Here is a 20,969-nt window from a genome sequence, read left to right as displayed (position 1 = left end):
TACATTCTCATTCTGAATTTCGCATAAAACGGAAAAAGCGTGAGAAAACGAAATGCAACTATGTTACCACACCATACTCAATCTGGCATTTCTTTATTTCGGGTGCTGCTGTTGTACATACGACCGAAGATTTAGCTTCTTTGCTTCCTATCCCACACGCACAGCAATTGCGAACTTTATGAGACAAACAAATAACCAAGTTGCTGATTCTCTTTAGTAGTTTTGCAATGCCACGACAAGCCGCTACCAGTACGAAGCACTACTCGTTTAGCTTGAACAAGTCGTATGTAGCAAATTCTCGATCTGCTCCATCCAGCCGTCGTCGTCGCCGTCGTTTTAGTGGTGTGGGATGCGAGAAAACTGAACCCGGTTACGTCGTTTTTCGCAGTGAGTTTAGTGTTGTGACTTCGGTGCGAGAGTACAGATCATCACGAAGAAGGAGGCAATGCAAAAAGCACTCGAACTATTTACGTAATTTGCAAAAATTTAGAAAAGTTCCTTCTGTTGAGGAAATGGAAATTTAACTTCCCATCCATCCATTTTCCTGGTGGGTGAAAGCAGACTGAAAAGTAGGGATAAAAGTGGTGAAAGCTGTAGGCGTGCAGGAAATAATGTGGGACGATATTATTCTCCTCGAGAAAAGCAGGAGGTACGAGATTTCTGACAGAAGTTTCTCTTTCTTTGCTGTGTTTGGCATGACTGCACTTGTTTGACTTGAAGGAGAAAAGAACCCGAAATCTTGACGGCGTCCTGTTAAGTTGAACGATCAGATTCAGAGCAGATTGAATATAGAAAATAATGCAATTTGCCCTCAACAAAAACAGATTGGGAACATAAGCTGTTCTCATAAAAGATAAACGTGGTGGGTGTGTGTACTTTTTTTTAGAAACTGATCGATTGGTGGATATGAACATAGCGTTTTTCCATTGTTACAAATAACAGTGGGTTCCAATTTTTTCGTCCTTATGTCCATCACAAGTCAAATATTTGGATGACTCGTTTGTGGGGTAAGTATCTAACTTGCATTCCTAATAAAAAAACTAGCAGTATTGCTGTCGTCTCAGGGTTTCAAAGGATCTCAGGGTCTCAGGGGATTCTGCTCAAAATGACACTCAATATGTAGAGTAAAAGATTTGTTTTCCTCGTTAATGTCCGTCCATGAACTAAAAAACAACTTCGTAAATAAACAAATACGATGCGCACAAAACAGTCCGGTATTTTGTTAATTAGGAACGAGAAGGCTTAATTTGTTCCCTCATTAAGCATAAGAATGGCTGCTTCACACTTCATTAACATATCAACTTCTTCCTCAATATGCTAATGTCGCTCCGTCTCATCCTTATCTTTTGTCTTCATTATTCGCGTTTTACTCTACTTTTACAGTTGTCGGGGAAAACGTGGCGGAGTAAAATGCATCTTGGCAATTAAACTGAAATGAGACGAGAGAGAGAGATCTTAATTTCCTCGAGATTCTATTACCCGTAAGTATTCCTATCTGTATCATATTCATTTTCGCACATTTTTGTTTTCGCACATTTGTTGCGAAACCCTACACGTAAAATTTACACCGAAAGTTTGCAAACTTCAGTTTAATTCAGTCTTGCAATAAAATTTACAACATTCTGCAAGTGACAATTTGGATTGCGTTTTCTAAAATTCGAGTAAAACGAGACCCAATAACTATTACAATGCCCCGGAAGCCTGTAAAATATATTTTCTCTTGTCGTCTCAGCTTAATGTGGTGTGGTTCTGTATGTACTTTACTTATGTAATGATGGCGTGGCGTGGTTTCGGTGTGTCGGTGTCAGCCTAGTCTCACCAAATAAGTTCACACCCTTTACGTAAGACAAGCGCTGTTAAAAAAAAGCCCACAACTAAATCGACATTGTCTTAGCCGGCGGAAATTTCTCCTCGAAAAAGTAAAGGAAGGATGCTTTTTTTAAAGTCGGCGGACAATTGATGGCTGTGAAGAAATGTTTTGCAAGCAAGTTCAGAGTTTAGCTGAGAGGCTGAAAACGAATGAGCGTATAAAAGAAAGACGTTAAACTGACAAGACATGAAAGAGGAGGTAAATTCTCAATTGAGTCAAGGTTTTAAGTCCTGCTGTTGAGATGATGCCCAACTCTGGTAAAATATAAAGAGTGCAAAAAGTCGGAATGAGTTTTGGTGTTGTAAAGTAGACGAAAAAACGGGCAGACACTTGAGTCAATCTAATCTCAAATTTTCTTCCAAGGAGCCAAGCCAGAAACAGCAGTAGGAAAAGTTTATCATTGGGGATATACTTATCTTGAACGTGGTTATCGTGCGACTCTATGAACTGTGTGCAATATTCCCATTTCTTTCTTTTTTTGGAAAACCAAAGCACAACAAAACATCGCAGCTTACAATTCTTGGCCCTCCTAAACTGTTATACAACCAGGGATAAATGTATGGATGTAATTTGTACTCTGTATTTTTACAGCTTGCATTTCTCTCTAAAATTCTAAAGAAAGTGGAGAAAAGTCGGAAGTAGTGAAGGGAAGGAAATGGTGCGTTTCATCTCCGGATTGTTACCAATTTTGTGGAAAACATGAAAATAGTGGGAAGCCTGCATAATAATGCGTGGTTTGAGAACAACTTGACATTTTTGCCCTTCAATTTTCAAAATCAAATGTGAAAGTGCTGCTAGAATATTTAACTGGTTTCTAATCTAATGAATTCGCAGAAGAGTGAATCATGTACTTTCACCTGGCCTTTTTACGCATAGCAAGGAGTCTCTAAAATAATGCAGAAACTATTCCGACACTACTTTTTTGTATAGCCATACCCACAAAAAATAGCGGAATGTATATATTCCATCTAGCATCCTATCTACATTAGATGGCGGAAATTCACCATAATTCACTCACCCATGCAGAAGATAACTAGGGAAAGCTCTTATCTCCCCCCTCCCTCTAAAAAGCTTAGGGTACCCGTCTTCCCATTATATCCGGCGGAGAAAGTTTCTATTTTGGCTGAGCTTGTGACTTGTGAGGCACAAGTTGTGACAGAATAAGGAAGAAATTCTGCCATTTTTAGGGAAAAAAGATATTCATTTTTTATATCTCTATATGCATAATACTTACGTATTGATACATGTATGTGGTCGGTCGGTGATTTAAATGCAATACGCTACATGTGCGTCTGGCCTGGCAAACGAATAATATTTATAAGACAGAAGCCAGACGTGATTCTTATCGTAGAATACTCAAAAAGACTTCATATTAAAATTCACATCGTCGTTCGTCATCATTCGGAATGTAGAAATAACTCACGGTTGTTAAATTTCATGAGAAATCGCTTGAAAGACTTTGAGATACATGAGACTCTAACTTTTGTGGATGGTTGCACGAATTTCTAATTTCATTTCATTTCTTTTCTGAAATTATTATAGGTAGAGAAGAGAAGATCAAACAAGATGTAAATTTTTCCCCTCTGATGAATCAAATCTTGCCCTGTGATAATACTTCATGATGCCAAACCCAAAGAAACTCAGTCATAAAAATCCTCCCCAAACACAACCTGCCACGTCGTCTCAACTTGCCTCCACTCACGGAGAAAGTGGGTTTCCTGGAAAGAACGTCTTATTCTCAATCGACCGAACATTTTCCGCATCTTCAGAATTCTATGAGGACTCCGACGATCAAGTCACCTTACAACTCAAGCAGTACAAAAGTAAGGAGGCACGACGGCGAGAATTCTTTGAAGGGGCAGAAAAGGAGACAAATGTTGGACCTAGTGGATTTGGTGACATTGAGGGAAACGTGATTGGACAAGTGGACGAGTTTCCCTTCGGTCAAGAAGAAGATGATGATGACGACGAAGAAGAAGAGGACGACGATGAAGCGGATAATATTGATGATGATGAAAATTTTGAGAAACAACAACACGTCCACAACAAAGGGGACGCATCAAGTAACGATCATCACTTCCATCTCACAAATTCCCACACGAACAACGATTCAAGTTCCAATAACGAGGATATTAATAATGATGCTGATGTTAAAAGTGGTGGTGGTGGTCGGGTTCACCGGAAAAAGTCAATCCTTCGACATGTCCATGAAGCCAAAGCGTCTGGCGGTGGTGGTGGTGTCAGCATTAACAGTTTTAATGGAAGTGCTGCCAGCAGTTCTATAATCTCGGATGGAAAAATGGGATCCTCAATGAATGGGAGCTTTAACAGCCAATTTTATAATAATTTCTACTCCAGAGCCGCGAGAAGAAATGACTTTCAGCGATATACCAGGGGGCCGTATGCCCCTTTGGATCGTTGTAACAGCACGAGTGCATCCTCCGCCCACAGTTCTACGCTTACGACGCATTATTACCCAGGCAAGAAGAAATGTTCTTATTTATAGTTTCGAATAATGAAATTTTGTAATTTTTCGAAATTTCGAAATTTCTTTTCCAGAGGGCGGTTGGGGCTATGTCGTGCTGGCCACGGCATTATTTTCTCATTCTCTCCTCTGTGGATTTCTCCTCTGTGGAGGAATCTTCGCCACCAAAGCGTTAGATCGCTTCGGTCATGAACTACGAGTTGAGAGTGGTAAGCCAGCCAGAATTAATTTTAATTAATGTTGGATTTATGGGGAAGGGAAACAAGTAACTGCGTTCATTCGGTTCACTGTGGCAAATATTTACGAGCTTCTTATACGCAGATATTCGGTTCAGTTCTTGCATTCCAACAGCAATTCGTAAAGGTTCCTATTACCCATATGTAAAGCACACTCGTCCAATATAACTCATTGTCTTCGTTTTCTCAGCAATTTTTCAACTTGGATTTCATTAAATCTCCGAGTCGTTGCATTCCCAGTGAAATAATTCACACCAAAAGTCTCGTACGTCTAGATCTGTGAGAATTATTCAGGTGTGTTTGCGTGGGTGCAGTGCAGTGGGGTTGCTCAGCTTGATATTCGCGTCATCATCAAATTAGAATAGTTTGTTATGCCAAACCAGCAGCAGACTGGTCACATTTTTTAACAGTGTGAAATCCCCCAAATTTACGATCTTCTCCATCTTTATGGAGGCGGCGGTGCAGAAAAATATTGCGACGGCGTTTTTTTCTTCAAAAAGCAAAACAGAGTAATGGTCGCGTAATTAGGATGGAAAAACAACCATTATCCGAATTTGCATAGTTGAGAGAGAGGGCGACATCATGATTAAAGATTTATTCTTAATTAACATGAAATACATCCCCGTCCGTTCTACTAGAGAGAGAGTCTCCTCCTCCTCATATGCAGTAAATATGGACTCATTAATTTGAAACGAGATGGGATGAATGATCAAGCAAGCAGATAATCTCTTACTCTTGGATCTTGTTCAGAGATAAAAGGCACCCATCACATCATTAATTTGTTTTTGAACATGGACTAACAAGCAGAAATACCTACCAATAACCGCACGAGAATAATTATTAGGCAAACATCTATCTGACCATTTTACTTGATGTGATATCTGCATCTTTGCCAAATTTTGCAGCATTTGCAAAATACTGTGTATTGTCTGACACGGCCAACCAGCGAGGGGCTCACCCATCCAGAGGATTAATGTGGATGATCCACTACTACACACACTGTCAGGCTTATCACACATCAATTTGGTCACATTATGCAAATTCCTGCGAGACCAAGGGATGGAACAATGGAGAAAATAACGATCAAACATGAGTTTAAGCACTTATATAAAATTTTACGACAACTGTTCCCAGCTATTTCTCTGTGTGACAAAAGAGTGGTAAATTAAATTAATGGGACAATAATTTCAAACTGTTTGTGTCTTTTTTGTGGCCTGGTCTCGAGAGAGGGAACACGTTTACGTTTAATTGAGGCTGTAGCTCAATGTGACATAAAATGCGAGTTAAATACACAATTTCGGATTTATTTGAAGATTGCTGCTGCGCTCATCCATTAATTTTTTGCTGGGCATTACAACCTCAAAGTGACACTAATACCTCGAAAGGATTAGAAGTATCATTACTACCAACCAAGGACACACCTAAACGCATAATGCGATACGTGATACGTTTGGATAAAAAGTGAAGCGACACTTTCTTTTGACGTGAATACTATTAGTGGAGTTGACACCTTTCAACTTGTTTGAGACGGTGTCATTCAAGAATGCGTTTAATATGACTGCTTCACAATTTTTTTTGCATTTCGTATTAAACCTAAGATATTCATTTATTGAAATTTCAAATGTTCACATATACTCATGAATTTATATGTGTAATACATATTCATGTATATACTGCACCTGACTATGAAAATTAAATACAATTATTTAAGAAACCCACTTTTCGTCGTGAAGGTTTAGCCGGTCAGAATTTTTTAATTGATTTCATTTTTCCTTTCCTTCAGCACGATTCATGGTCAAAAATTTGGACGTGCTGCTCACCTCATTACTAATTCACCCACATCGGCATGCATGTGTAATAGCAAAAGTGCAGTCCAAAATTTAAAATTCCAAAGAATACATATCTCCGATGGGTCAGATAATGATCGGTTCATTGTGCCCAATAAAGAAATCTATATTTTATGTTGCATTATTATGATCCCACAAATTACGAAACATATTATTGAGATGGGATGGTCCGTTCAATTCTCCATAATAGCGTTGTAATCATGCTCATCCTAGCTGCACTTCAACTTGAAGAGAGGAAGAAGAAGAAACGCGTAAATATCAGATTTTAGATGCTCTCTGTTGAGAAATACAACCACACAAAGAAAAAAATGAAACAATAAATAAGTGCGGAGCTGATCGATAGATAATTCATGAATCACGTATTTCCCATTGGAGGCTGACCGGGTCGACGGCTTAAAACTTTGAAAGCGTTTAGAACATTAAATTTTCTTGAAATATTGGGCAGTACAACCCCCTTTGCTCGCACAAGTTATGCCTTCCAAGCACACCAGACAGGAAAATAATATCATCTTTGCCCACCCTTCAACAAGAAGAAATCTGCAATACATCATTTCCACATTACTTTCACAGTTTGCAAAATATTTATTTATTTGCAATCCCATTTCGAATTCGGGCAAAGTCTCATTCTTATGAGAGACTCGACTCACTAGTAATAATTCATTCTTCTACATCATCGACATTCACATTGACACCTGATGCAGAGAGTTGTAGCCTGAATTCAAAATGAGTTTTTGACTATTGTTGATTTGTAGTTTTTGCTCATGTGAAATTGGCAGAGGATAAGTTAGCATCAACAGTAATGTAATAAAGGAAGGTAAAGGTTCATATAATTTCGCAATTCGCAACCTGGGGCAATGACAATGTCGTTGTTATAGAATAATGAGACTCCTTAATTTGCGGTTTTCACTAATTGAAGCGCAGTCAATGCGTGGATGATATGTTGAACTTTGAAATTCCACGATGTAATAATATTTTTTTAATGACACATATACCGATTGTATTGGATGCTGTATAAGATTTCGTATACGTAGTGCGATACGATTCGGGTGAGAGAAGATGTCCGTCTTTGAACGTATGTTATTAGCAAATGGCTATAATTTTCTAGTAGTTCGGCCAGCCAGACTCGAACCCAACCCTTAATTCTGTATAGTCAATTAACATGAAATTTGTAGTTGAGTTGTCTTCACCTGACTGAACTTTGATGATTTTTTCATGTTCTGCTTCTTTTCATGGCCACCTGACATTTGCAAATTGAGTATTAAGAAAGAACAACAAGATGATGAAATTTTGCACAGAGCAATTTAATTTTTACGAAGTCTTATTGCACACACATTTCTCTTTCATTCTAGATTTTGCACTTTGTTAATCCTCAACATTTCTCATGTTTAAAACGTACATTATGAAGATTGAGGTTTGTTTTGAGGATTATTTTTCAACTTTTTCGCTTCCGACAACGTAATCCTATCCAACGCTTCCACTTTCTTCAAATATTGAAACCACTACAAAAGCAAAACAACTGAAATCATGATAAACAGTTATATTATGCGTACGTAAAACGCACCAGCTAAACGACAACCAAGGGTTAAGCGCTAGAACATTTCTCATCCTTCACAATGTCACAAAGTTTCATGTTTCGAATTTTGTAAGCCATCTCACATCTCGGATCATCCGGCCAGGAAATACACCCTACCAGCAAAAACGTGAAGGTTTCTTAACCAGTCGGTACTGGCACACTGGCGAAGGTAAACTACCGATTTGCCCCATTTGCCAGTACCGTTTGTGTGCCAATGATCGGTGAAGTTTCGGTGCCATCACTTCAACCAACGCCGATGCACCGGTACCTGCTCGGAACTTCCAAATCATTACATATATGCACCAATTTCCAGATATCGTTACGGTGCAATAACATGGGTGTGAAATAATGCACAATTTTAAATGGTTTACATATTTATTATGTTAAAGAACAAATTCACAATTTATAGAGTATAAATATATAATCTACTTACAACAATCAGAATTGCATAATGGAACAATATACCCTAGATCACTATCTACTTTCCTTAAAAACATACATTTTCTCCTTAATTTTATAATATGAATTTCCACAGTTTCACATAATTTTAAAACTTTACAAACGCCTAATTTAGAACTTTGAGTTTTATACCACTTAATATCGCATACATCTAAATACTGTACACATAATGGGTTAAAGCATTTAATAATACAATATCTGCCATCGTCTGTTAAATAGCAGTTATCTCTATCATTAATTGATAGAGATTTGCCTCGCGTAAAATTACCAGCAGCAGTTGTGTGATTAAAATTATTTCGAGTAATTTCTTCCAGACCACCTGGGATAAATGACAAGAATTGCTTCTTAAAAGACGCTTAATTTTTTGCATGAAACTCTCAAATTCGAAAGCACTAAATCTATCTAAACAGCCATGAATTCTAACTTCGTCAGTGATATGAGTTAAACTGTGAAAATTGTACACCATCATTTCTTTATAATATAGCTTTGGAATTAGTGAAACAAATTTATCTATTAATTGTTCTGCAAAGTTAAGCCATTCATTAGATTGGGTTTCAGTTGCTAATATATACATAGCTGTATGTAAATGTAGAAAATGATCGAATTTTTCTGTAGTCAAAACCCTTTTTAATGAAAATGGCCCTATGTACAATAAAAATGTTCGATATTCTGTAGCTTTGAAATGACGAAGTTGATCCAAACCTCTACATTTCCTACTAAAATTTGATGGAATATATTTTCTAAATGCCTCAAGTTTATTTGAAATCAACCTTACTTGTTTAACGGAAAGTTTGTGAGGAAGCGGTCCTTCCACCCAAACAGTTAACAATTTTTTCATGATTCCTAAGCAAACTAAATGCATGTAGTCGAGTGGAATCTGAAAAATCATGTCCAGTTTTAAAATCTCTAAAGGCGAGGTGCCCTTATGGTGAGATTGGTACCACCGTTGCCTGTACGAATCATTTGTATACGCATCAGCCTTATTTTTAATTGGATATGTTACTCTATTTCGATACCATTTCCCACGCCGGTAACATCGTTCGCATCCAAAATATGCGTTGTGCGTTTTTATGTTTTTCACAAAACTACGAGCAGGAGCATCGGCAACAATGCAGCGAATTCTAATATTAAAGAGTGTATTGTTAAATTGTAATCCGTTTTGTTCTAAACTATTCATTTCATTAACAAAGGGGCCCAAAAAACTTTCGATATTGTCTGGTTTTTTAAGTCCACAATATAAACTAATCACAAAAACTTGTGATGTTTTATCTTGGTCAATTCGTCCAAGAATGGGCCAAAATTCGTACGTTGAGCTCTTTGAAATAAGAAGCCCATCGATGCCAATAGTTATGGTCAATAGATTAGAACAATTTAAGCTATCAAATTTTGGCAGTGAAAAGCTGAACAAATTTTGTTGGTTCAGAAAGGAATTTATATGGGGAGTTATACCGAAGTGGAAAAATTCCCCAGCACCGAGAGGGACTAAAGTTATTTGTTTAGGGGATTGGACAAGTGTTCTGGGGTCAACTGGAAAATTATCATTAGGAAGCCAATTTCTAATTAAACCTAATAAATCAGATAGAGCTGAGTGGGTAACATTATGTGTCAATGCCCAATTCACTAGTTGCGACTTTTTTGATACAGTTATAGAGCGGTATGCCTCTAATTCTATTCCTAATACTGGGCCATCAACTAAATCATCTGTAATTTGTTGGCTAATTAAATAATTAGGAGGTGAATCAGTTACACTACTACTACTTGAATCGTTAAAAACATCCACGCTATCTAAATTATTTTCGTGTGAGTCGATAACCTCCATACTGTCTAAATTATTTTCATGTGCGTCAACACTACAACAAGTTGCCTGCCTGATTTTCAGAAGTGACGCCTGCACCTTCTTCTGTATTTTCCTCTCCATGGTTCTCCTCGGTGTTTCCATCGCTGCTAACGTTTCTCCTAGATCCGCTGCCTCCTTTCCGATCAGGGGATTGTCGGAACCATTTTGCAATTATTGAGTTAATGTTCTTGTCGGTCGCGTCTTGGTCCTCCTCTCGAGTAAACTTTACCGCCTCTGTGAATTTACATGAATATAAATACTTTCATAAATACAAATACACAACACGTACAAATTTACAGAAAAACGCTAAACTATGACAAGATTATACTAATTACCTCTAACAAGTCTCGCCAATTCTGACCCTTGGAGTTGAACTTTTCCCGAAGCATCAGTCCACCTTATCTGAAGTGCTAACTCATGAGCAAATATCGAACCCAGTGTCGAATAGATATGGTTTAATAAAGATCCTCCACGAATCTTTGTCAATGCTTTGAACTAAAAACGTATGAAGCAAGTAAAATTAAATTTTTAATCTGATTGTAATTTTGTGTATAAATCAAATCAATGTAAGTAACCTCGGCAGCAAAATTTTTCGGATCTTTAATTAATTCGTCCAGTTTTAAAATCCTCCAATGTTCTTAATGGCCATGTTGAAGGGGACGGAACAGTACCAGTTGACGAAAGTACTTGCTTAACTAATTTTGTTAAATCGTTAATTCGAACCAACAATTCGGCTTGGCTATGAAGAGATTCCTCTTGGAATCCTAAAAGCAAATACACATTTAATGTATTGTTGATTCGAGGGATAATTATACGATTAACATTTTAAGAATTACTTACGACGAAATTCTTCTTGGAGTTGCGTAACATCCGGATTGTGGACTTGCAGAAAGAGTTCCTGACCTAAATATTGTATATAAATAATCGAATCTAAAAATTAAGATTTTCATACTGTACGTTTTGACAACAACAATTATTATGATAGTAAATTCTACCTGATCCGGGTGCTTCACTTAGAGACTGAGGATTATCGTGAACCTCACGTCGTTCATGCTGTCGACCTTCTTCCTGGTCTGATGTCAGGAAATTATTTAGTTTGGCCGATTCTCCTGAAATTTATTTAGTTAAATTAATAGAAAATCATATTATATAAAAATTATTTAATAAGCCTTAATTAATGTTAATATAATTATGAAGTTGCTGTCTTACCTAAATTTGACTCCGGTTCGATTATTTGTTCCGACGGTAATTGTGGTGGAATGTTACGTCGAGACTTCCTCACCTGTTCAATGTCACTAGTTTCGAGTCCTTTGACCACACTTCCAGCCTTCTTGTTAGCTCGCTCGAATTTGTCTGTGTATAAAAAATTAGTAATTAAATACCAAAAATAACTAGATTACATGATTATGTGGATTTACGTTTTTACCATAAGACTTGATTATCTTTATGTTCCACAATGGCCAAGCAGAATTGTAAGGAGAGTCAGGTGTAGATTGTAATTTTTGCAGCCCTTTCGGTTTATTTGACGGAAACGAACCACGCGTTTGGTCCGGGGTTATCCAAGTCGACGGGATAACTTCATAACTGTTTTCGTCGACGAAATGGACAACAGAGAACTTTTTTAAATCCATATTTATGGTTTTTATTCGCAACGTGCAATCTAACTCGTCACTGCAGATGATGGATTGAGACCCCCGCCAATTTACAGTCTCATCAATCCCTGATCGGTAACTGGCCGGTACGTGACAGGTACTCTTGTTATGTGTACAAAAATCAAGCTGCCGAGCCAGTACCGATTGGGTGACTTAAAAATCGTCACCGATATTTACCAGTACTAGATAGGTACCATATGAACGGTGTAGGCTGTATACCAACAAACCGGTGCCGAATTTATACTGAAGGTGTGTCAGTATTGGAGGTACAACCAAATATAGTACTTATTCGGTACCGAAGCGGTGTAAGTTTTGTTGCACCCATGACATCGGCAAGAAATCGGAATTTGCCAGCACGTTTGCCTTCATGAAATCGTCACTTGTGCGCGTAGGGCATACACGTGCCACCAATATTTGCACCCCAATTCTATCAAAAACCAGGAAGCAAAATTATTGTTGAAAAACAATAATCAGTTTACATAGAAGATTTTATTTCGTTAATTTCATACAACAGGCGGCAATAATACGTTTACTTTCATGAATACGTCGGTGAACTTTTATCCGGCTGGATATATGTACGAGTGGGATCGCCAGATTACAAAATGTAGATCCATAAATTATTAAAGTTCCCTTGGGCTACGTGGTACTCTTGTGTATTCAAAAGCAGATCAGATCCATGCCCATCTTTGTATACGATGTAAACCGATCTAACTGTGTGCATATGTATGCTCATAGCTTCCCACGTACCCAGATTTTGATGTATTACTGCAATTATACAAGTCGATAAGGCCAGACAGGAATTTTATGTACATTAAAATCTACAAAATTTCATACGAATATTTACAAGTGCAAATATTAATTAAATTTATGTGCAAATTAAACCAACGTCGCAAAAATGACATAACTTCAATAACTTGAATATGTACATGGCTAGTTGCACAATGAACCTAATTAGAGCAAACACAAAGCGTAACTCATAAACACCCTGCAGAGAAAATTGATTATCACTACTTGTTCAACAAGATTGAACACCTAGAGGAATTTTCATCTCTATTCAACTCAACTCACGAATGCTTAGCCATCTTGCTACCGGACATTATTGTTCTTTTTTAAGACTACTGACATGACATTGATGAAATAATAATTCAAGGAAAATTAATTGATGGGCAGGCATTATTAGATAAGTTTTATTGTTGTTACCAAAGTCGTGATTCGTGCTAACAACTAGTAGTAATTAGAAACTATTAATAATTTCTAACTCTTATGATGTACATACATACATAAATATTTTGTGTTACATTTTTTTATGTAAGTCACGCTGGTAATCTCCCCAAGACACGGATCATTCTAGTTTTTAGGTCACTCACATAACGTGAAATGACACCCGAGAAAGTAAATACTTTTGTTTTGGGTTGACAACAACAACAAAGACCGGAAACCGATGTAGGCATCCGACCATCAATCACCGACTCTAACCTCACACTGCGACTTAATGGATGGATGTTTGCTTTAATGGAAGAGTTCTGTTTACTTACTTTCTACTTGACTTTGGCAAAGTGTGGGTGACCTTTGCCAAATAAAAGTAGACTTGTCTCCTCCTATGCACAATCAGATTCCGAGGTTTCGCAGATTTTGTCACGCCATGTTATGTGTAGAACGCATAACATAACTTCTCCACAACTAAATTCATTCGTTCCTTTTATCTTGTTGGCATCCGCTCACGAAGAAACAAGCGTTGTTGTTTCAATTCATTTGGTTAAAATGCTTTCACATAAATTTCTCAACCAAGTGGAACAGAATTGGGCGAATTTAAATTGTTACGCACGCATCATCCATTCACTTTCAATTTTCTTTGAGGAGAAATCCTTCAGCTATGTAGAAATTCATCCGACAGAAGGAAATCTCATCACATGAGCCGACTCTAAATCGCCCAGATCCGAGACTGAGACTAATGCCTCCTCCTGGAGGAAGAGTAGTAAATGTCAAGTCTAAAGTGGTCTTGACAATGTAACGAATTGCACTTGTGCGTTTCTTCGTAAACATTTTATTTATTAAGAAACTTGTTGAATGATTCGAATTTTTTTTGGTATGTGCATATATAATTAACAATTGATTTTTGCAATACATATTTTTTTGCAGTATGGTTGATCTCCTTGTCTCTCGGAGTGTCCCTTTTACTCTCACCTTTATGGGTCTCAATTTGCAAGCGGAAGAGCACCCGACTGACTGCAGTATTCGGAGGACTAGTCGTATCTTTAGGATGTCTTTTCACCTCCTTCGCTTCACAATTTCATCAACTTTACATCAGCTATGTAATATTCATGGGTAAGTAATTCAGTTTGCAACAAATTTCCTTGTGGAAAGTTAAAGGAGAAAGTTCAGCGAAATGCATAAGCGAGTAATACGTAAGAGATGGAAAAGTTGTGCATTTTCTTCCCTGTGTTACGTCAGAGAGTGTTTAAGATAGCGAATATTCGAAAAGTTTAAGAACGATTTTCAACAGATTAAACAAAACCATGAGAAGAAAAGGCTTTAGTTTTGTGTAATCTCGATGCACAACTAAAACCGTAAGTTGTTTTATTTCTGGATATCACAAAATTGTAAGAGTCTCATCTTCCCACGAATCCGGAGGAATGAAAACTTTCTCAATTAGCTCGTACTTTCTACTAAATACTTAACTTCATTGATAAAAGACACGGAATGCAATATGTGCACGACTACGACGCTTTCTTCGTCTCAGAATCACGTAGCAAGTTTATGTACTAATTTTCCTTGCGTCATTTTTGCTGCAGGTGTTGGCGTAGGTCTAACCAGAGATGCTTCGGGTTTAATGGTGGGTCAGTATTTTAAGAGGAGACGCGACTTTGTGGAATCTGTCCTCGTCTCCGCTTCCGGAATGGGAATCATCCTCATGACAATTTTCATGGAGTTTGCACTCAGGTTTGTTCTCTGATGCACAAAATTCTAGACAGTTCTTTCGTTCTTTTTGTGCAGAAAACCCCAAAAACGGATGTAAAAATCGATTATTATTTCGCCCTTATTGTTATGCATTGCTTGGTTTTAGTGGATTTTCTTCGGAGACAAACCGTTAAAAGATTTATATATGTTTAAGATGGATGAGATTGTCTCAAAATTTGCAACAAATTCACAACGACTTTGTGCCAAATGTGGAATTTGCAATGGATTTATTTATTACCCTTTTTCAGCTCGATCGGGTGGCGCCTTGGACTACAAGCTATCACTGGGACTCTTACCCTCACATTCCTCCTGGGCTCCTGCTATCGTTCCGCGTCACTTTATCACCCCCAGCGAAGAGCGATAGTTCATCTGAAAAACCAGAAACGCAAAGTAAATATTATACAAACACAAAATTACCATGAGAAAAGGAATGAAATCCGACATTACCTTTTTAAAGCTTAAAAAGCTTATGTATTTATGTGTCTCACATAATAAATACGGATGACGTGGTGGCTTAAACAAGACGTCCAAGTCTTGTCACGTTCACTCATCATCATCATCACCACGTCCACGTCTACGTTTTCAGTCTCACAATACATTTAACTTATTCATGAGAGAAATGTGTCAAATGGTGAGAATTCTTATGACTGAGGTGAAAATGTTGACTTGACAGATCAAAGAGAAAGAAAAGAAGAATGACGGACCACCATTTCTTGACGTGGAATCTTTGACCAGTCGTTCCATGCAGATTTTGCTCGTCTCCTGTGCCTTCACTGCCTGGGGTCATTCCCCGCTGTTTCATTTGGTAGGTGATAAATCTCTTGCTGTTTTTTTATGTGTGTGTGCACTTCAGCCCATTTTGTCCCTTATAAAATTACCCATCGTGTCATGATCTTGTTGAAAGATCTCGACGTTTCTCGAACAATTAATTTATGCAATCCGTCTTGTCACGGGTTTAATTTTGTGTTTGCATTGTTTCCTAACTGACACTTTTATCGCGGTCTTATTTCTTATTTCCAGGCATTAGAATGTCAAGATGAAGGCATGGAAGAGACTGAAAGGCTGCTGCTGTACGTCTACATCGGATCTGGGTGGGTCCTTGGGGCGTGGGTCTTTGGCTTCCTGGCTATTCAGAAGAATGAAGAATGTCGGATCTCTAAACTCTACTTGTGTCAGGTGCGTCGCAGTATGAATGAAATAATTTTTTTATTATTGGGAGAGGTCTGTTTTTGCTGGAACGAGGAAAATATTCGAATCAATAGTGCGTGATTTATTGAGCAAATGCAATAAATCTATTTTCCCATCGGTCTCTCTCCGTCCCTGTTTTTTATTGACTTTCACTTCTCCTGATATTGTCCTAGGTCACCGCGCTGCTTTGTGGAGTGTCCATAATTGCACTCACAAATGTGAAAGAGCCGAGTGGACTGGTGACTTTCTCGTGGATTTATGGCTTTGCAATGGGTGGTTACCAGTACATGCTGAAAGCCTTAATCTATGAAAAGTTCCGGGCAAGGATGTTCCCAATGGCGTGGTCTTTTATTCAAAGCGTGCAAGGAGCATCGCTAATATTGGGAATTCCAGTAATTGGTAAGAAAAGCAATAAAATTATGTAACACGAGATTGGTGAAAGTTTGATTTTATTCATAATCTCAAAATGCGGTCACTTAAATCGCTTGTATTTTCAAGTAAAAAATGGTGATCTCAAACCAACCATTGTGTTGACCTAATACAACTAATAAATTATTTGCCCACTTTTCCCTCATGTCATCACAGGCTACATAAATACTTCAGCCGGACGGAGAAAAGGTTACTTTGTCTCTGCCGCAGCCATCTTTCTTGGCTTCTTTATTATGTGCATAAGTGCTGTGGGATCTCGACAGCTGAGACGGCACAAGTCGAGTCGCAGCTCAATGAAGACGTAAGGAAAACCATTAATTTTTATGCCAGTTATCTATTTCTCGTGTTGATAAGACTCTTATTATTTTTTTTCTTGATATATTCAGCTGCGAAACCACGGACAGTCTGCAGTCGCCGGGAATGCGGAGAATTTCCTTTACATTCCCCGATGAGCAAATGTCACCCCCAAGAATTTCCAAGGAGGAAAGGTCCAGCTCTGGGTCGGAAAGATCGATGAGAATTTCACGACTTGGGAGCCACAGTCACGGCGAACAGATGCCCAAAGAACTCACAAGAATATCAGAAGAAGGAATTTTGGACACTACTAATCACTAGTTTAGAGAAATAGTTGAGGTTATTTTAGGAATTTTGAGTCATTCTATTTCCGGAACGAAAGAAAAACGGGTGTGGACCATCATAATTCCAAAAATGTTTATTTATTCATAGTCAAGTTTCCTAGTACAAAAATATGGATAGAAGAAAATGTATGTATACGAATGCTCAATAATGAATTGGTGGGGCAAGTCTGAATATAAAGAAACCGACTGAAATGCTGTAAAACCAGGAGTTTGAGTAATCTAATACTGTTGTAGTTGTAGGGTAAACATGTTTAAGTTTAAATTTCTGATGATAAAGCTTTGAATAAAATTTCGAAAATATCTTTTTAGCCAATAGGTCAAAATTTGCACAAAAATGACTCCTGACTATCCACCATAAACCAATCTAATCAAACTGGACGAACGAAATGAATGGTTATGCTCCCCGTGGAGCTATTTAATCACCAAACCAACGACTCACCCTCCGTCTGGAATACGGACTGCGGTTTCAACAGAAAGAAGCTAATTTAATTTTGCTTTTGTGAACTTTATGAATTTTTAAAATGTGCAAGGAATGAATACAAATAAGTTACGTAACGAGTCCGTGTAGATAAAAAATCACGATAAAGCCAGAAATTGAGATGGTTTGTTTTCCCAAACATTTCAAAATTACAATTTACTAACGGCGACATTTATCTCTCGGTTAGTGCAATGGCCATCCAATTAAGCAACAACCAATTTACTTCCGATTACTTATTCTCAAATGGCCATGCCACAACAAAGCTGTTTATCAATGGCAAATGGTCGCATACAGTAAAACAAGAAGGAGCAGCAGAAGAGCAGATTGTAAAATTTATTTCTTGCCCAGGAACCATTGTACCACCAACTAAACCAGTCTTTATGAACGCTAAGGTGAATCCGTAATGTGAATTTTATTCAAAATAAGCGAATTTTCAGCCGAAGATTATTCATGTTTACTTGCAATAAATGGCGAGAAACATTTAATTACATGGTTAATAGCACCATAAGAAGCACCAAGCCACGAAGGATTAAATAATGGTGAACCCTTTGCTTGCGTCGGATTACAACCATGAACCTTGAGTCAAGACATTACTATAAAAACTAAAGTGAGCCATTTCCTTATTTGATTTACTACACAGGCAGAGGGAGATGCAAGAATAATTGGTGCAATTTTATAAAATAAATATAAATTGAATTACGGCTCAAGTTCAAACTTTAATATGTAAATGATGTCGTAAATTACAAAATTGATTTTGTAAGAGTTTCAAACCTGTAATTAAACGTAATTTATTTATCGTTTCAAGTTTTGACGGGTAGAATTTTAAAACTGTTTTGAATTTAGATCAAGGTTATCGGTAAGCTGGTTAATTGTGGTATCGATAATTTGATAATTTGATCGTACTGATTTAAAAGCTGTAAAATTTTATGGGGCTGAAGAATATCATCTGTCGTGCATATGTAAATGATAAAAAAAAATAATAATTACCTATGAGGTTTACGAGCTATATATGCTTAAGGATATAAATATTGGTACCAGAAACTAATCTTTATAGCGTCGCCATTATCGAATCCTCTTCAAAATTACAGTTGGAGAATTTTAACAAGTCGACACTTTACTTATTGCGACAAAATTATAAAAATTCGTGTCGAATCCAGTTATTTAGTTAGCATGATTCTAATTCTTATAAAAACTTATATCAATCAATAATTTATTTTCAAGTTCTGCCTGCATGTCTTTTTTTCCTTGACATAAAAATATCTCGTCATTATCATATCAATAAAAATTAAATTTACTAACAAACCAGAGCCAAACTTGACTCGCATCTTGAAGGAATAGAATCATAACAATATCGGCGAAATGCATGAAAAATCAACAAAGCTCCCATAAATTACTTGCGATTTATCGTGCAGCAGTAAATTCAATTCCGAAACATGGACGCTTTGATGCAAAATGTGATACCGTAGAACCCCTGATGGGCACGCGATTGTAGGTCTTGTTAAATCAACGAATGGAAAATATACATAACTTATTATTGTGCGTATTCCTGCTGCAAGATGGTAGTTGGTTAGTTGTCTGTGACAAGATAAATAAATTTGGAGTTGGTCTGATCATAAATAATACAAAATCTCAATCAGCTATTTAACAAGTTGGCAAGTCTGATAATAATTGAAATGAAAAAGCAGGTTTTTTTTTCTCTCGTCGTATCACATCCATCCATACATAAATACAAATAAAATGTGCATTTTTGGGCTGTGACGACTTAACAATTGGCAAATACTGGCCAATCAAAGTAGATATGTACAACTGCTCAATGTAATTCGGTGGTCAAAGGGAAGCGGCTTTTTTGCTCGTATTTGCACAATAAACACAAGAAATCTTTAGTCATCTTGTTCGCATGAAAGTTGCACTTGTCCATCACAAACGTTCACTGTTGATGACGCCAGTGGCCGCGGAAGCCGTGGGGACATTAATATTGTAGGATAGGGGAGGGAGGAGTTTATATAAAATAGGCAGTTTATGGGGACATCGAATAACAGTGGGGACATTGTCCCCACGCTTCCGCGGCCACTGGATGACGCTGAACCGCACAATATCATCACGATGTGTGTATTGTATTTGCACATACAAACTTAGCGTGAGAAGAAAAAGTGGTAAACTTCATTCCAGAGTCAATTGCTTCTTGAGTCACGGTCGTATTCTAAGGTTTTTAATGATGAGATGGTGATGCTGATGGAATGGAACACGACGACGGCAGGCAAAAGGTAAGCCAACTTACTTCCCTCAATTAAAGGGAATTCCAGTTCATGGAAAAAATTAGCCTCTAATAGGTGGCTAATATTCTGCAGGTGCTGTTGTATGTACTTACATATGCACCTCTATAAAGTTTTATTGGTAGTTATGCCTCATTCAACAAGTACAAGTACAGATTCGCAAATGTTTCCTCATTGTTCGATTCACCTTCAGACTTAAATTTTCATTTGCTAATAAGTAAGCACGTATCCATTAAAACTTTTTAAAGCTACTGAACTTCGGAAGCTGCTGAATATAAATTTTTGCTAAAATGGAAGAGATTTTGCAAAATCTTATAAAATCGTATTCAGAAAATAAAGTGGAACCGAATAAGTTTAAGTTTTACTCAAATTTGGCAGTGACACAACCTCTGCAACAAAAATGTGAATTTACCAGGAAAATTGAGAAAGGAATTGCATTTTTGAGTGAGAGGATTTTAGCCTTGTCTGGAAATGGACTCCAAAGTCATCCAGTGTTACTTTCAGAGATGCAAAGTTCTACTGACAACAAAGAATCATTTGATTCTCTCCTTAATTCTGAAACATCAGCAACTCCAACATCCCATTTGGTAGAACAGTACACGTCAATTTTGGCCCTGGACATTTTAGGAGATGTGGACCCCACCGAGTCTGAGGACGAATCGTCACGCTTGTCCCCAAAAGTGATCAAATCCTTGATCAACTTTATCCTTCCAGACACTGGAGTTTCAACCTTCGGGATTTTCAAACCTAATCAAAATCTGGATCTATTATTATCCTCGTCCTCCCCTCGGCCAAATAGTGCCACCAGTTCTTCCGGTTGTAGCTCAAGTGAATTCGACATGGATCGTGCTGATTCAAGTTTGAGTGACACCACCAACGTAAAGTGTGACCAGGAAGAAGAAGGAGTCGTAATGGAAAATGATAATAAAGCTGATTGCATAACCGACGACTGTAACACAACAGCGTTGGCATTATCCGTCCTGCTCCGAGAAGGCATCCTGGACATCAAACCGACCGCAAGCGTGACGGAATTGCTGCTCTCGAAC

General features: G+C 37.7%; 2 protein-coding genes across 3 annotated transcripts; one reads left to right on the top strand and one right to left on the bottom strand.

Moving 5' to 3' along the window:
- Positions 1-225: 225 nt before the first annotated feature.
- Positions 226-17,472, top strand: LOC110854075 (monocarboxylate transporter 2-like). Of its 2 annotated transcripts, XM_035854792.1 has the most exons (12): positions 226-1,007; positions 1,384-1,481; positions 3,413-4,350; positions 4,430-4,564; positions 14,099-14,284; positions 14,752-14,899; positions 15,166-15,307; positions 15,591-15,722; positions 15,938-16,093; positions 16,279-16,504; positions 16,691-16,835; positions 16,921-17,472. In XM_035854792.1, exons 3-12 carry the CDS (start codon positions 3,489-3,491, stop codon positions 17,147-17,149), a joined length of 2,361 nt encoding a protein of 786 aa, XP_035710685.1. In that variant the 5' UTR covers positions 226-1,007; positions 1,384-1,481; positions 3,413-3,488; the 3' UTR covers positions 17,150-17,472. The 2 variants fall into 2 exon arrangements, with proteins under 2 accessions (XP_035710685.1, XP_021958164.2); XM_022102472.2 differs by lacking the exon at positions 1,384-1,481.
- Positions 8,456-11,073, bottom strand: LOC118436518. Its single transcript, XM_035854794.1, has 3 exons — positions 10,883-11,073; positions 10,643-10,802; positions 8,456-10,541 (listed from the first exon to the last, which is right to left on the bottom strand). The coding sequence occupies exon 3, from the start codon at positions 10,407-10,409 to the stop codon at positions 8,682-8,684; it is 1,728 nt and encodes a 575-aa protein (XP_035710687.1). The 5' UTR covers positions 10,410-10,541; positions 10,643-10,802; positions 10,883-11,073; the 3' UTR covers positions 8,456-8,681.
- Positions 17,473-20,969: the final 3,497 nt, after the last annotated feature.

Source organism: Folsomia candida, unplaced genomic scaffold (genome assembly GCF_002217175.1).
Source record: "Folsomia candida strain VU population unplaced genomic scaffold, ASM221717v1 Fcan01_Sc009, whole genome shotgun sequence".
NCBI classification, from domain to species: Eukaryota; Metazoa; Arthropoda; class Collembola; order Entomobryomorpha; family Isotomidae; genus Folsomia; species Folsomia candida.
This window is presented reverse-complemented; position numbering and strand designations above follow the sequence as displayed.

Excerpts from the sequence above, each read along its gene's own strand:
- LOC110854075 (XM_022102472.2), top strand. The coding sequence starts at position 3,489 with ATGATGCCAAACCCAAAGAAACTCAGTCATAAAAATCCTCCCCAAACA. Across the intron at positions 4,565-14,098 it reads TGAACTACGAGTTGAGAGTG|TATGGTTGATCTCCTTGTCT; the intron begins GTAAGCCAGCCA and ends ATTTTTTTGCAG. Across the intron at positions 16,836-16,920 it reads AGTCGCAGCTCAATGAAGAC|CTGCGAAACCACGGACAGTC; the intron begins GTAAGGAAAACC and ends TGATATATTCAG.
- LOC118436518 (XM_035854794.1), bottom strand. The coding sequence starts at position 10,409 with ATGGAAACACCGAGGAGAACCATGGAGAGGAAAATACAGAAGAAGGTG.